The 15,609-nt window shown below is 41.6% G+C and overlaps 1 protein-coding gene across 1 annotated transcript in view; it reads left to right on the top strand.

Moving 5' to 3' along the window:
- LOC104686914 (sucrase-isomaltase, intestinal-like) overlaps positions 1-15,351 on the top strand; it is a 63,362-nt gene extending 48,011 nt beyond the window's left edge. Inside the window, exons 17-23 of the mRNA XM_010395701.3 lie at positions 1,376-1,460; positions 3,989-4,045; positions 5,729-5,859; positions 6,650-6,738; positions 7,786-7,835; positions 12,150-12,308; positions 15,108-15,351. Coding sequence (XP_010394003.1) covers positions 1,376-1,460; positions 3,989-4,045; positions 5,729-5,859; positions 6,650-6,738; positions 7,786-7,835; positions 12,150-12,308; positions 15,108-15,167 — 631 coding nt within the window. The 3' untranslated portion in view covers positions 15,168-15,351. The remainder of the gene's footprint in view (positions 1-1,375; positions 1,461-3,988; positions 4,046-5,728; positions 5,860-6,649; positions 6,739-7,785; positions 7,836-12,149; positions 12,309-15,107) is intronic.
- Positions 15,352-15,609: the final 258 nt, after the last annotated feature.

Genomic DNA, 15,609 nt, shown 5'->3' on the forward strand with positions numbered 1-15,609 from the left:
AAAAAGAAACTCTGAATAAATTGAGGTTTCTTTTAAGTAGAGCCCAAGGCATGCCTTCAAGAACATTTTTTCCTAAGTTCCGTGTATTCCTGTACTCCTCTAAGTTTGCAATATTTTAGAAATCTGAGCACTCAATAGGTGTCTTTTTATTGCCAAGTTATCTTTACTTGTTTGGGGAAATTTCTGTAAGCCTGGGCAGGGTGCAGTGTGGGCCTTTGCCCCAAGCAGGCAGGGTGTCAGAGCAGGGCACTGACACGGGGCCACTCTGCTCCAGCCAGTGTTCAACAGAGACCTGGCTTTAGACAGAGACAGCTGCAAAGTCCGTGAAACAGACACAGTAAATGAATTTTTAAACAAGGAGTTGATATGTCCTTAGAGAATAATATGTAAATATGCAATAGCCAGTGTGAATTTGTCAAAAATGCGTGAAAACCAGACCAGTTGCCATTTCTGACAAGGCAGCAGTGTTGTTGGAGTGGCAGGGGGGCAGGGGAGCAGCAGAAGTCAGGAGGTACAAAGTACCTTGATTTTAGGAGGATTTGAGACACACTTCGTGTGACATTCTTATAAGAACTAGGATCCATTAATTATTTCCTCAGGAATAGACTTACAAATGATTGAAAACCTATTTAAATTCTCAAGGATTTTATGCTGGATGAGTGGAGGTTCCTAAGTTGGGAAGGATGTCTCTTCTTTGCCAGGTGCTGTTCGATATTTTCATTAGATGAAGCACGGTGGAGTAGAGATCTCTTCCCAAGAGAAGGCAGGTGATGCCAGGCAAATGGGACTGAGCATTCTGGAGAACATGATCAGAATCCAAATCAATTTTAGCGCATCGAGTAAAATGGATTGAATTCCGTAGGTTTTTCGTCCATTCAGGAGAGGCAGCTAAAAAGCACAATATGTATGAATGTTGCTTTGTGTTTGTCTTGCAAACAATTTCAAATGTAAATCTGTGAAAGGTGTGGAAAGCCAAATCCAAGGATTTTCACAAATGCTTTAGATCCTAGAGCACAGTGTTTTTATTCTGTGTTCCCTCTCCTGGGCCTGGCCCCTCTCCTGCTCATTGGTTCCCACAATGAACTCTCAGCCCAATGAACAGAAATTAAGTGAATTGTTTTCCCACTGTTGCTGTTCTGAAAAGATATCAGCTTCATCATTTTGTGAGAGTTCTGGTCTGCTCTGGGATGGTAGGTATTACTGAAATATCTGAATCTCTGTCCAGCTTTTGGCATTCCCTCAATCAGGAAAAATATTTGACTGTGTTGAAGGATACTTTCAGGAAGCAAATTACTTGTCACAGTGAGTAATATCAAAATATTTGGCAAATTCTAATGACTGTGAATTAACATTGTGTATTTCACTTTCAAAATAGATTTACCTCTGATCAGGAGACTCATGGAATAGATACTGCCTTCCTTTGGGGACCTGCCTTTATGATTGCTCCTGTTCTTGAAGAGGCAAGTACTGTAATTAAAAATGCCATCATACTGGAATAAAAGAAACGAATGATGCTTAGGGCATTGGATGACATTCAGAGCATGTTTGCTCATATCCATCCCCTTCTACTCTCCGCTGTCAAAGCTTGCAGAATACATTCCTGAGCAGCACAGACAGTACAGAGCTTTTCAGTACTTGAAGTGGGAGGATGAAAGTGGGGGCACAGCCTTTCCCTTCTACTCCAAGTGAGGAATGGATGTAAAGAGGCTGGATGCTGCCCCTGACGTGCTCCTGTTACTGTGCTGGCAGCAGTTTCCAAGGACACACACAGAGCAGTAATTGTCAAGCTAGGAAGAAACACACAGATATGAAAGCAAACTGGTTTCCATATTACCGCTCACCCACAGTGTTTTGGAACTGCGGCATCTCAAGGGCTATGGGAGGAGTTTCCCAGCATCACAGGCAAAGGCAGTCATTATGGAAACGATAATGATAATGTTAGCTGCTAACAGGACAGGTTTTAAAAAGCAGCATTTTCATCTGCTGTGCTGGGCACAGTACTGGGGTCATGGCTCTCGCTGCTTGGCTGGAGCAAGGGTGTGTTTCTCTCCTTGCCCACCACTGACTGCTGGCAGCACAGGAAAGGTACGTCAGATCTAAGTATTTTCATGTGATGTATCCTAGTGCAGTTTGCAATCAGCATGCTGCCAGAATATCTGATATAGTTCTAGATGTTGCTGATGATCAAACATATAAACAGGCCACTGTTAGTCACGTTTTTTTTAACTAACCCTTTTGTCTCTGTGAATTTAATATAAAAATCTTATTCCTGCATCTAAAACTATTCTGACCCCACTGAGGCATTTCTTTCATCAGTCCTTTATCTTCAGACTCACACAGGTTTCTAATAGCTGATGAGTAACAAGGAGATTTCACGGGGTCTCAGACCAGCAAGATGAGGAAGGATGTGAAAAAACCCTTCCCATGAAGAGGGAGTGACAAGCCAGGGGAGGCTTCCTGCAAAGAATTGAATAAAAGGGAACATTACAAAGATATATAAAATGATAGGGGGTCTAGATAAGGAGTTCTTTATGTTTTTTTGAAGAACTGCAGCACAAAAGGAGGGCTGCATGCCTGTGGCCTGATGAGGGAAGCAGAACTTTGAAGGCAGCACATTGCTGGGTCTTGCAGTGTGATAGCTGGCAGCCAGGGCTGCGCCAGCTGGCAGGGCAGGGGCAGAGGTGAGCTGTAAGCCCCACACTCTGGCAGTGCAGGCCAGCAGTGACTGTGTCAAACTGCAGCATGGCATCTGCTTGTGTAGAGAAGATGGGTCAGGGGTGACTTGCCCTTCACTCCTTGAGTCCTAGGATGAGAGCAAGTGAGACATCCAAAAAGAATTAGAATGGGGAACTGCTTTACACACTGGTTTGTTATTTAGGGAGTCATAAAGGTGAAGCTCATGGAATCATAAAGACATAGAATAGTTTGCGTTGGAAGGGACCTTAAAGATCATCTTGTTCCAACCCCCCTGCCATGGGCAGGGCCACCTCCCACTGGGCCAAGTTGCTCAAAGCCCCATCCAACCTGGCCCTAAAATCATCATGACTCAGATGATGGTTACACACTTTTCTGTAGACCAGAGTATCCAGGGTTGTCATAATACTGCAGAGAAAAGATGGAGAGGGGAGCATCTTGACTTTATAAGGTTTTTCGTATATCTAAAACTCCTAAAATGTCAAATGGTAACTTTGCCTTAACTCTTCCACCTTTAGTTGCTCCACAAGATTCCTAGGGTAGTCCTTGGGGCTAAACCATAATTCTGCAAAGGGGCAGACATCTACACTGAGAGTAAAAATTAATCTGTTTGTGAGATTAAGCAACTTGTGACAAAAATGGAAGTATGTTTTGATTCCAGCTGTTCCTGGAGTTATTAATACAAAGTGCCTTTAGCATGATTCCATCCCTGCAGCGATATGACACAACACATGCTGCAAAACAAAGTACAGTAATTGTGCAATTAGCAAAACATTTATTATTTATTATTACTTATCTGCAACTTTAAATTTTTTACAAGAAGAGAAGGATCTGTGTATCCTCTGTGTGCTAGAGCTTATTCTCTGCCTATTTCTGCGACCGGAACAGTGCAAGAGGCACTGAACAGTGGTGTCCTTCCGCTTCAGATGTGAAGCCCTGTCTTGCAAAGGCTGCCATAGCCCTCACTGGGGCTGCTCGGATGTTGGAGGAGTGCACCTAGGCCAGTTACATTTGCAAGACATAGAGTTATGTACTAGAATGAAATAATCATGTAACATTGACTCATCCCGGGATGTGGCAGTAAAACCACCAAATAGGATAGGCTTGTCTGTTTAGTATTATAGATTAGCCAGCACTAGTTCACTGCTAGGACAGTAACCCAGCCATAATATCCAAAATTTGATATTATTAGAATATTCAGCATACATCTCTCCATGCACAAATATAATAAAGCTAATGTAATATCAGAAATGCAAAAAGAAAAAAGACTTTAATCTCTTTATAACAATTACAGGGAGCAAGATCTGTGACTGTATACTTCCCTGAAGCACAATGGTTCGACTACTATACCGTATGTATTTTTAAGATTCATTTTCTTACTTTTTTTTTTACATAATTTAAAATGGTACAATTCCAGCAAAATAACTTTCAGCAATGTTCAGCAGTATTTTTGCCACAGCATCTGTATTTAACTAGAAACTAGAAGAACAAAAAGTTTACATCAGGCTAGCTGGGAGAGTAAATTACACGTCTTTCAGTAACATTTTATTTTCTGTTTTTGCTATGTAAAGCTCTAAGTCACAGTGAACAGAATTTTCAAGAGCAGCCTAGACATGCATGAAAGTGCCAGGATTTCTTTCTTTGCCCCCCACTTTTAATTCTTGTTCTGATACACTTCCCTGCACAGAGACAGAGGCAGAAACCTAAGCCACACTCCTGAGAACATGCCACAAGCCCTCCTGTGCATGTACTTTTGCACATGCATCACTTTTGACAGAAGGCATATTGTGAGAGCAGGGTGAGGCCCCGCTCTGGAAGATGCTTCCAAGAGATGCAGAACAATCTGCTCTGTGGGACATGCCAGTACCTTCTCTTTTCAGGGACTGTGAGTCTTGACCTTCCCAACACCGTCACCAGGACCGCATTTCCAAAAGTGCTCTGCTGCAATCTGCAGCCTAAGCCCAGTGTTGGCTTCAACAGAAGCAGTTAAGCTGATGCTAAGAGCTTTCAGAAATGTGAGCCCAGGATCATCAGGCTGTTTGCTGTTAACTCTCCTGAGTGCCCCTGGCAGAGGAGCAGGCAGAACAGAAATGTTCTCAGAGGAAATTCAGGCTTATTCTTAAATAAGTTTGGTCATTTTCAGCATTTGGCTGGTGTCCTCAGATGGATGTTCATCCAACCCTTTTTCTCTTTTCATAAAACTGTGATGCTGCAAAGTTGAACATTCAGTTCAACTCTCCTTGTGGTTCCCCCTGAGCCTCCTTGCTGCACTGGGCACAGGGACAGTGGCCTGTGTCCCTTGCCTTGCCTATGTGCCTGCCCCTGGCATTGCTCAGCTCCCAGTATTTGGCACGTACTTGTCATGCTAAGCACGTGGTGCTTATCCAAACCAAGGTTGGGTGCTTGCCATAAATCATTATTACCATTTACAGAGGGCAAGAGCAAAGCCTTCCTGTTATTTACTCTGTATATAAGTCTTGCCTACAGCTGGTTTTGAGGCATTAAACCAGAAAAGGATGATGCAGAGAACTTAATGCTGGTTGTCTACACACACACAAATTTCACTCACTGAATGCTGTAATTACTTTTTGAAAGGGGAAGAATTGTTCTTAGAAGAGAAGAAAATCTACAGTTTACATTCCCAAATGACTATGAATCACTTACCTTAAACTGAATTGTGACGGGCTCCATATGTATAAAAAGAGGAAGCAAAAGTTTCTTTTTATTTTTGCTCAGTCTCTTGATGAGTGGCTTTTTTTTCACAGCATATGAAATAATGATACCATTTTTAAAGACCATTTGCTGTTTTTCAGTCATGATGCTTCTGTCTCATGCATATGCATAACTGCAGGGGCTAGATCCTCTTTCATGTTAAAAAAGAAACTACAGGAATACTCCTGAAGTCCATGTTTTAGTTTGTTTTTTTCACTGATGTAACTGAAATGAAAATGTACCCCTTGCTCTCTTTTTCAGTGGTGTATATGTATAGTGCCTGGATTGGCATTTTTTTTAACTGCATTAATTTTTGCGGTAGGGTCTTAGAGTGCCAAATGCCTGGAAGAAGAACTATGCTACTGTGTCTGCCCCACTGAGCAAGATCCCTCTGTACATCCGTGGAGGGTACATTCTGCCACAACAGGCACCAGCCACAACCACTACTGAGAGGTAACGTCACCTGTGTTTGTCACCAAGCAGCCACGATGTGGGTCAGACTCGCAGTCAGTCAAAAAAGCAATCAAAAGAAAGTACAGAAGAGAGACTATCTGCAGCTCCCAGCTGCCATCCCAAGTGATAAGTACAGTATTTTTATACCACTATTTGCTCCCTTTCATTAGGAGAAATCACCTCAAAGATGACCCATGTCACTGTTAGCACGGTTGACGCCTACTCCTGGCTCTGTGGTTATGCTCAGAAAAGCTTTTGCACCTCTTACTGCCACACTGACCTGCTGTCAGTCATTCAGATGAAATGTATGCAAGGGGAAATGCAAAACTCTTCTTGGGCGAATTTATCAAATGCCATAAACAAGGTGGAAAAGCTCAAATCTCTCTTCAGGAAAATTATTTCCCCATGCCAATGGATGTGCTGGTCTCAAGTCTGACCTATGCTCAGAAGCTAATCTGAGTAGGAAAGAGACGGGACAGCGCTGTGCAGCAACCATACCCGTTAACTCCCAGACTGTCCAGTTATCATACATTAAGGCCACAAAAGAAGGGGGAACTTGTCCACATGAGCACTCAAAAGGTGGGAATTTTACACTTCAGTGGGACAAAGCAAGGCAAAGATTTTGTCATCACTTAGGGAGTCCTTTTGGTAAACACTGTTGTCATTCTTCTGTCATGACCTTTTTAGTAATGTTAAAATGGGAGTTGTGCTCAGAAGTTTTTGTTAAGTTACTTGGAAGGGACAGTGCACACAGGTTTGTACTGATACTTCTCAATGTGTTTGTCAACAGCCGCCTGAACCCATTTGGACTGATTATTGCCCTGGATGAACAAGGACAAGCTTCTGGATCTCTCTTCTGGGATGATGGTGATTCCATTGGTAAGCCTGGTCCCCTGCTGTGAAGCAGTGTCTGCATAGAGGGCTCTCCTCAGGCCCCCTTTTCAGCAGCATAATGGCACTGGCTCCTGCTAGAAATAACTGGAGAACTGACCCCAGGTTGAACAGTAAAAAGGTCAATGGAAAGTTGAATATGAGTCAGCAGTGCCCTGGCAGCCAGGCGGGCCACCTGTGTCCTGGGGGCATCAGGCACAGCATGTGAACCCAGGCAAGGGAGGGGCTTGTCTGGCTCTGCTCTGCTCTGCTCTGGGGCAGCCTCACCTTGAGTTTGCTGGGAGCAGTTCTGGGCACCACAATATAAAAAGACATTAAACTGTTAGAGAGTGTCCAAAGGAGGGCAACAAAGACAGTGAAGGGCCTTGAGGAGAAGCCATATGAGGAACGACTGAGGTCACTTGGTCTGTTCAGCTTGGAGGAGACTGAGGGGAGACCTCATTGCAGTTACAACTTCCTCTTGAGGGAAGAGGAGGGGCAGGAACCAATCTCTTCTCTGTGGTGACCACTGACAGGACCCAAGGGAATGGCCTGAAGCTGTGTCAGGGGAGGTTTAGGTTGGATATTAGAAAAAGGTTCTTCCCCCAGAGGATGGTTGGGCACTGGAACAGCTCCCCAGGGCAGCGGTCACAGCACCAGCCTGACAGAGTTCAAGAAGTGTTTGGACAATGCCCATGGGCACATGGGGCGATGCTTGGGAATGGTGCTGTGCAGGGCTGGGAGTTGGACTTGATTATCCTTGAGGGTCCCTTCTAAGTCATCTTATTCTGTGATTCTGTGAAGGCAAAAAGCAGATTGCTCTTGAAGTTAGCCTTTTGATATGAGAAATGTGTGACACTGGGAGCAGCTGGTCTGCTAGGGAGGGCAATCTCTCACCTTGTGTTCTCCTGAGATCAACCTAAGACTAGAGGAAGAGATTAAATAGCCCACAAATCATCTTAGTCTGACCTTAGCCACTTGCTACAATAATGTGAACTGCTTATGGATTTTGCTGCCTGTTTTGATATCAATTGTCCTTGCTTTGTGTTTTGACAGATACTATTGAAAAAGAGAACTACTTCTTGGCTAAATATACATTCAGCAAAGTAAGTGGCAACATACAAGGTACCTACTTACATAGAGGTAGCTGTATTTTAGTGTAGCCATTTTAAGGTGCTGATGTCTAACTTTTCTCTGGAAAGCTTTTTATCTTCTAGCTCAGTCTATAAACCGGGTAAGCTACCTAATGCTTTCATTTACAGCTAGCTACAAAATAGTCCAGCTATGATCCTGCAGTTTTGTGTTTGCTTCATTGAGTACCATAATGACACATGTCATTAATGTCCCTGCTGTGATACGAATCTGAAAAAACCCACTTTTTCAACCTTTTTTTTTCCTTATCTGCAGCTCCTGGGGACAAGGGACCTTTTTCTTGTCTTCTTCCTAGCAAACACTTTTAGTCTGACGGGTGGGAGAAGGCTAGATTCCTCTCTTCAGGATATCCCAGCAACCTTTTAACTTTGATCACTTGATGTTTTTGTTTTGTGGTGTAGAGAATTACGTAGTCTCAATTCTTTAGCTTGCGTTTCCTTGTCTGACAGCACAGACACTGCTCCCATGGTGGGCATCCTGTGGAGAGATCCAGCACGCTACTGGTAACCCGCGGTGCTGATCAGATGCTCTGTGCAGCACAGGAGCAGATTAGCTCAGGGTCAGTGCTCTGATGCCTTTCACACAGTGCTCAGTTCTGCACAGACATGTCCTGGGAAAGACCTATAGAAAAGCCCAACAGTCAAGGCTTCAGTCCAGTAAAATACTATAAAATATATCTGCCATAAGCTCATTAAGTATATGATAGTAAGTTGTGGGAGTTATTGTAGAAAAACCTTAACCTACTTCAATAACCCATCTATACAGATCATATTTCATCAGCAACTCTAGCATTTGGTAAGAAATAGGATATTGTATGTAGACTATGGCATGGTTTGGTCCCCAGCCTTCTGAACATGAGCCAGCATGTGCCCAAGTGGCCAAGAAGGCCAAGGGCATCCTGGCTTGTATCAGAAATATACAGGACCAGGGCAATGACTGTACCTCTGTACTTGCCACTGGTGAAGCCAGACCTCAGATCCTGTGTTCAGAGAAGGGCAGAGGAGCTGGTGAAGGGTCTGGAGCACAAGTCTGATGAGGAGCAGCTGAGGGAGCTGGGGTTGTTTGACCTGGAGGAAAGGAGGCTGTAGCCAGGTGGGGGTCAGTCTCTTCTTCCAATTAACAAGTGATAGGACCAGAGGCCTCAGGTTATACCAGGGAGGATTAGATTAGGTATTAGGAAAAATTTCTTGACTGAAAGGGCTGTCGAGCTCTGGAATAAACTACTTAGAGTAGTTAGGAAGTGGTGGAGTCACCATCCCTGGAGGTATTTAAAAGATGTGTAGATGTGGCCCTCAGGGACATGGTTTAGTGGTGGACTTGGCAGTGCTGGGTTAATGGTTGAACTTGATAACCCTAAAGGTATTTTCCAACCTAAATGACACATGATTTTCATGCCATGTATTCCTAAAAGCCCCAAAGTAATCTACAAAAAATATTCAAAACAATAAAATCATGTTAACCTCTATTGTGATATTGCTCGTAGAGGGTCTGTCTTCCAGGAGAAAGAGCAACAGCAGTCCAGGATAAGCCAATGGGCTTATTATGTAGCCTGGTATATTCGTGAAATATTTTCCTGGAACTAATACCACATGGGTAGACTTTAAATTTAATTTTAACTTACTTTGTTCTTGATTTACCAAGAAAAAAAGTTCATTCTTCTTCAGAAAAAAAGGATGTTGCAACAGCAAAAAGGAAGACAAATCACTTTGGTTTTCTGTAGTCTGTGTATAGTAATTTATTGCAGGAAGGCTACAGAAAAACAATATCCAGTTTTATATTAAATTCTGAACTGTGCAAATTAGATTGTTGATTCTCTGGCACTTCCATTTCTCATTGCTCATATTTGACTTCTGCCTGTACATCCATGACTGAATTCCCTATCTGCATTCCAGTAATCTTTAATGTTGAGGTTTTTATTCTGTGTTTGTAAAGAAAATGGTCCATCTCAAATAGCAAATTGTAGAGGTATGAGAAATCTATGAAGGCCTTAGTATTTGTTGCACATTTCTATATTCTTAAAAAAATGTGGATGAATAATTTAATCACACCTAGTTTTAGGAGAACACACAAGTTTTTTTTCCCTGAGAGATTTTCTGGTAAGGTCTGACATCACTGCATTTACTCTGAACCCAGCATGGGGTGTTGCAAAAGTAACAGCCACAGGATTAGACCCTTTAATTTTATATTTTCATTTAAAAAACTCAGAAGTATAAAGAAGAATTCAAGACAAGGGCAGGCACCTAAGTCTCAGAGAATGATTCAAGCTCCTGCTCTGTGCTGCTGTCTCACTGCAGTTGGCATTTTAATTCCCTTGACATGCCCCTTTTGACACTCACAGTGACTACGTGACCTAAGTCAAAGTGCCCCCTTATATGAAGCCCACCAGGCTAGGAAAATACTTGATCCAGATGTATAAGATTGCTGTGCTTCAGGGATGAGCAGGGAGGTCCTCATCCCCAGGGGTGGCAGACAAGGCAGGTGTGCTCTGCCCTGTACCAAGCGGGTCCAGACTGTACTAAAAGAATGGTGATGGAAGGGTTGTCCAATGAAATGGGATCTTCTGAAAGGATGCATTAGGCACTAAGTGACTGAATAGCCTGAAAGCAAGTTTCTCCTAAAACTGGTCCAGTTTTCAGGGTGAAAATGTAGGGGGCAAAAGAGGTGAAGTTGATAGGATCAGAGCTAGATGATAAGAAGGAAAACTCATGACCTTTCTGCTCAGAGTACAGAAATCCTGGCTCCTGGCATCAGATCAAGGGCTTCATGTCACTTTGCATTTATGGGGTTTTGAGTGACATCCATAACTCCCTCAAACAAGAAGTCAGGACCTTCCTGGGCAATTGCTTTCACCGCTAGATGCCTGGGGAGGGGAGGGTCACATCCACCCAGACCATCCTGTTGTCCTGTGCAGGGCAGGGAGTTGGACTCCATGATCCTTATGAGTCCCTTCCAACTCAGCATATTCTGTGATTCTGTTTCCACAAGACCTCCAGTTCTAGACCTTGGTCAGGGAAAATGGTGCCTACTGAAGAGTCCTGTCTTGGGTCTCTGAGCTTGAGAGCCAAGTTCAACATCACACTGTGCTTCCTGGGTCTGTGTGGCCACCTGAGCTGGCTCTCCTGCTTAGCCACACGTGAGACAGCAATAAACCACCATAAGGAGATGCTCTCTCTAAACTGAGCCTCCCTCTATGCTGGAGCTCTGCCAGGGGGGATAAGACACCACATATAGGTACCCTACAACATTTGCTGGAGGCTTTTGGAGGCCTCTCCCTGTTTGCTGAATAATAGCCAACATTCCTTATTTAGGCAGTTTAAATCAGTGTGCTGGGGCTTTGCACTTATTTTTAGTGCGGATGCCTGAAATAAGCAGTCTAAGCACAGCCCTAAGTTACAAATACTTTGATCTAGCTCCTGCTCCCCTCCTACAATGCACCACTGAAATACCATAAGCTAATTTATGCAAAAGGTTCCATCATGGGTTTCTCCTTGGCATATTTTTAAAAAGTCATGATTGTATAGCAATCCATCATTTCCTGAGCAGTGTAATTCACCTTTATTTCCTTAACAACTTTGATCACGTAAGAGATATGATGATTCCTCTTCATTGCATGTATGGGAAATTACTGTCACTGGTGTTCCAAATGAATTAGTTTAATGACTTTGTATGTCCTCTTGGTACTCCCCTAAATATAGGATATATAGTAAATAAAAAGTACAACAAACACAGCTCTGTGGACATACAATGTTCCTTTAGTCTCCTTAAAGCTGGAACATATATAACTGAGGTTTCTAGCAGGAGATGTGGTATATAAAATAGGAGCAAAATATCTAGCAGCTGGTGTTTTTGGAAGATGCTAGTGTTTTAAAGCAGTTAGTTTTGGATGTTAATTAAATCTGTCTTAAGGTCACTAATTGAATCTCTGTATCTGGATTTTGGCTTTGCATATGCCACTGTACTCTGTAATGGGTACAAGAACAAAATTTACATTGATTAAAAATAGAAAAACATGTCTTCTTGGACATGTTTTTTCTATTCGTAATCCAATGAATGTTGTAAATGTTATTTACTTTCTTAGTTTATAATCATACATGAAACCTTTCTTATGTGCAAATTAATGTGACTGTTGTTTTTTCCTTTATGACGTCAGTGTCTACATTGGACATTCTGTATGTTCACTGACAAGGATGAAACCTTGTAACAGTGTGCAGCAAGTCACCTCTAAAGAGCTGTCGTGGTCCTAAAGTTTTCTCTGTGGCTTTTTCCAGGGAAGCCTGAAGACAGAAATAATTAAAAATGGCTACCGTGGAGCTGACACTCTGAAGTACGACAAAATTACCATTCTTGGCCTGAAACTGAGACCTCAAGCTGTGTCTCTGAATGGAAGATCCATCCGTGGAGATGCTTTGTCTTACGAGATGAGTGGGGTAAGAGCTGAACTGAGTGGTTAAGAAAAAACTTAGGGAATGGAAGGTGAAGAACAGTGAAGAGAGATGAAGTCAGTGAAGGACAGGAACTGTTTCTCATCCACACCCCTTTACATTTCCAAGTATAACCAGACACCAGTTCTTGATACAACTAGTCTGACATTTAGGAGAGGAAAAAAAAGAAAAGAAAAAGCACGAGATCTTTTAGGAAACTTTAATCTTTGCTATTGCATATGCACTCTCTTTTACTTAATGTCTGCCACTTTTACAAATTTTTGAACTAATGAAATACTGGAAAGAAGATACAGGTCCACGAGCTGAGAGCACTGTTAGCAGTTTTATGGGCATTCTTATCATTCTGATAAAATGAGAAAACGTGTCAAAGTTTTTTATCTGCTGCTGAAAATAAGTGTTGTGGATTTTTTCTTGCAATTACTTGGTGTTCAAAAATTGTTCCAGTGTAATTGGCTCTAAGGAGCATCTTCCTGTCTTCCAAGAGGTATAGTTTCAGCATCTTAAAGTGCCAAGCCTCAGTGTTCCAGACAAGATGCATGACTTGCTTGTGCAATGCTCCTCTGGCACCAACATGGAGGTAGTCCAGAGGGGATAGACTGCACACCCCTAATACACCCTAAGCTGCAACAGCCTCTGCGGTCCCAATTTTCTTTTGCACAGGAGTATAGACAAAAGGAGCAAAACCTTTTGCTTCCTTTCCTCAGGCCAGTTGTCCCGTATCTGTGACCAGCCACCAAGCTGAAGTGCACACTTTGTATGAGATGTGTACTCACATCTCAGCACTGGTCTGCATCTAGGGAACTCCTGGTGTTAACACTGCAAAATGCCACTAAATCATCCTGCAGTGGAAGATAACTGAGGCAACAAGTAGTGGATGTCACATCTTATGTTACCTTACACACGTGGCTTAGTGGTTTTAAGTTTCATTTGTAACCAGAGAGTGATCCCCATTATACATACCTGGTACTACCATTTGTTTTATTGAAGGAATCTGTAAAGGAAGAAAATTGCTGAGAATAAATTTCTGCCTTGGAGAATTGTAAAAATCTCACTTTCAGAGACAATGTCATAAATAAATGTAATCAGTATTGCCTCAAGAGAAGAAATTGTTTAACAGCCTCTAAGCAAGCTGAAAGCAACATAAATGTGGGAGGGTAAAGAAAACATCCCATTGAGATGTGTTTGAAGGTACCAATCACAGAAATCCAGAAGATAACTGCAGACTAACAGCCTCACATACAAAGATGATTTAAAAAGACTAATAAGCTTGTCACAAAAGTATAATTTAAAATTTGATTTAAGAGCAAAAGATTATCTTTGTGACTTTAGATCTATTTCAAATGCTGGAGGAAAAAACCCACCAAGCTGATGTTGTAGGGATCCAAAACTGCACAAAAGTTTTTTTATACCAAGTAAATATATTCTTCTCCCAATTCTAAAAGATTCTGTCAAACCTCTCCCACCATCCCTGTACAGATGTTACAATGTTGCTACCTATAATTATCTCAGGTTTGACCCTCTAAAAAAAAAAAAATTAAAAAAGAGCACTAGCAGCAGCTTGGGTTTAGATCTTGAAAACTTATCCATGTAATTAAAAAAATAAAACACAAAGGGAAAATTTGCCACTTTCTTACAGGCTTAGTGAGATGACATTTTGTGTAATAGTTTATCAAGCAGAGACCCCACTGTTTGAAGGGCTACAGTAGAAACCAACTTCTACCACATTGGTTTTGCTTTACAGAAAGCATATTTACCTAATAGGGTGCTAAAGTGCTTATTGAGCCATATTTATTTGTATATAAATAGAAACAGGTTGCTTAGTAATAAGCCACTTCTTTCTCTCTGATTCATGCAGCACTACCCTGATCTGACATTTTCAATATCACAGAATCTTCCTATTATTAGGAGTCTGTTATCTTTTTTTTTCCTCTGGAGTCTCATGCCTTAAGGAACTGCACAGTGACTGCAGCAGGGATATTGGAAGGGTACATCTGTTGGCCAGGATTGTGCTGACAACAAAATGACCTGGGCATAGGGAAGGTTCTTTTTATCACACTTGCATCCTCTGCTGGGAAGTGCAGAGGTTCCCAGCATCCATAGCTCCCAATGTCCATGCAGTGTTGCAGTCTGGAGTAGCCGTTCTGGCTGTCTGGCAATTTTCAGGTTAGTGTTTGAGTGGGTTTGCAGGACTTATGTCTGGATTTTTCCCTGTATTTGAGGAAAAGGCTAATTATTCACTAAGTGGAATTCCAACTCACTAAGCAGTGGTGGAGAACTGCTTCTGATGAAAGATGAAAATATTAGATAATTTGAAGAAGTGATTTAAGTAAACACAGACTGTTAGAGTAATGTTAACATGAATTTTTGGGCTGGCAAAGAAATAGCTAAGAGGTGTGAATGGATATCATGCATTTTAAGAGATTATTAGTTCTGAAACCTAAAGATAAAACCGGTGAAGTACTGAAAATGGAAATTATGTGAGTAGCACAAAATACATTAAATTTAACATTGAACAAAGAGAGAGCATGACAGATATTGTATTTATAATTTAATATTTCATTCATGTTATTAATTAGTTTTAAACCATTCCTGAATTTCTAAAAGGGGTATTGAATTGAATACAGCAGTAGGAACATGCATGCTGCCATCAAGTCAGCCTCACCTACCAGATATGTTAAACAAAACATGAAGGTGTAAACGCAAGTTTCACTTCCTAATCTCTGTTTTGAACTGTTTTGTTTTTTTTACCTTAACTCATTATTTTGTGTCTCTTTTCTTCCACAGAAACTGATTTTGCGGATTTCTGCTCCGCTTACTGAGGAACTCAACATTAAGTTTTACTAGAATGGTCAGAACACACTGGCTTAATTTACCATTCTTGACCCTCAAGATATTGATCTCAATATGATTTTAATGAAAAAAAAAATTAATCATTACAACATTGCTTATGAACCTCATGGCTGATGACTGATCTTTTCTTATGTAGTATTTGTAACTCAGTATTCCTCAAATAAAAGTTTCAACAGTAGTTAATGAGTATTAACATAAACTGATGTGTGTTTAAAATAGCATAGAAGAAATCATTCTGACAATTCTGTCTCACCACAGATGGAGATAATATTTGGAAATGTTCTCAGTGGGACCATATTCTGCACAGCATACACTGCTTTGGGTTTTTTTCAAAGCTGTGGTAGGAAAAAAAAAGAGTAACAATCAAGTAGTCAGCTTAATTCCCATAGCCCAATACATAACCTGCCATTAATATAATATGCAATACATATATAAT

Source organism: Corvus cornix, chromosome 1A, assembly GCF_000738735.6.
Source record: "Corvus cornix cornix isolate S_Up_H32 chromosome 1A, ASM73873v5, whole genome shotgun sequence".
Taxonomy (NCBI): Eukaryota; Metazoa; Chordata; class Aves; order Passeriformes; family Corvidae; genus Corvus; species Corvus cornix.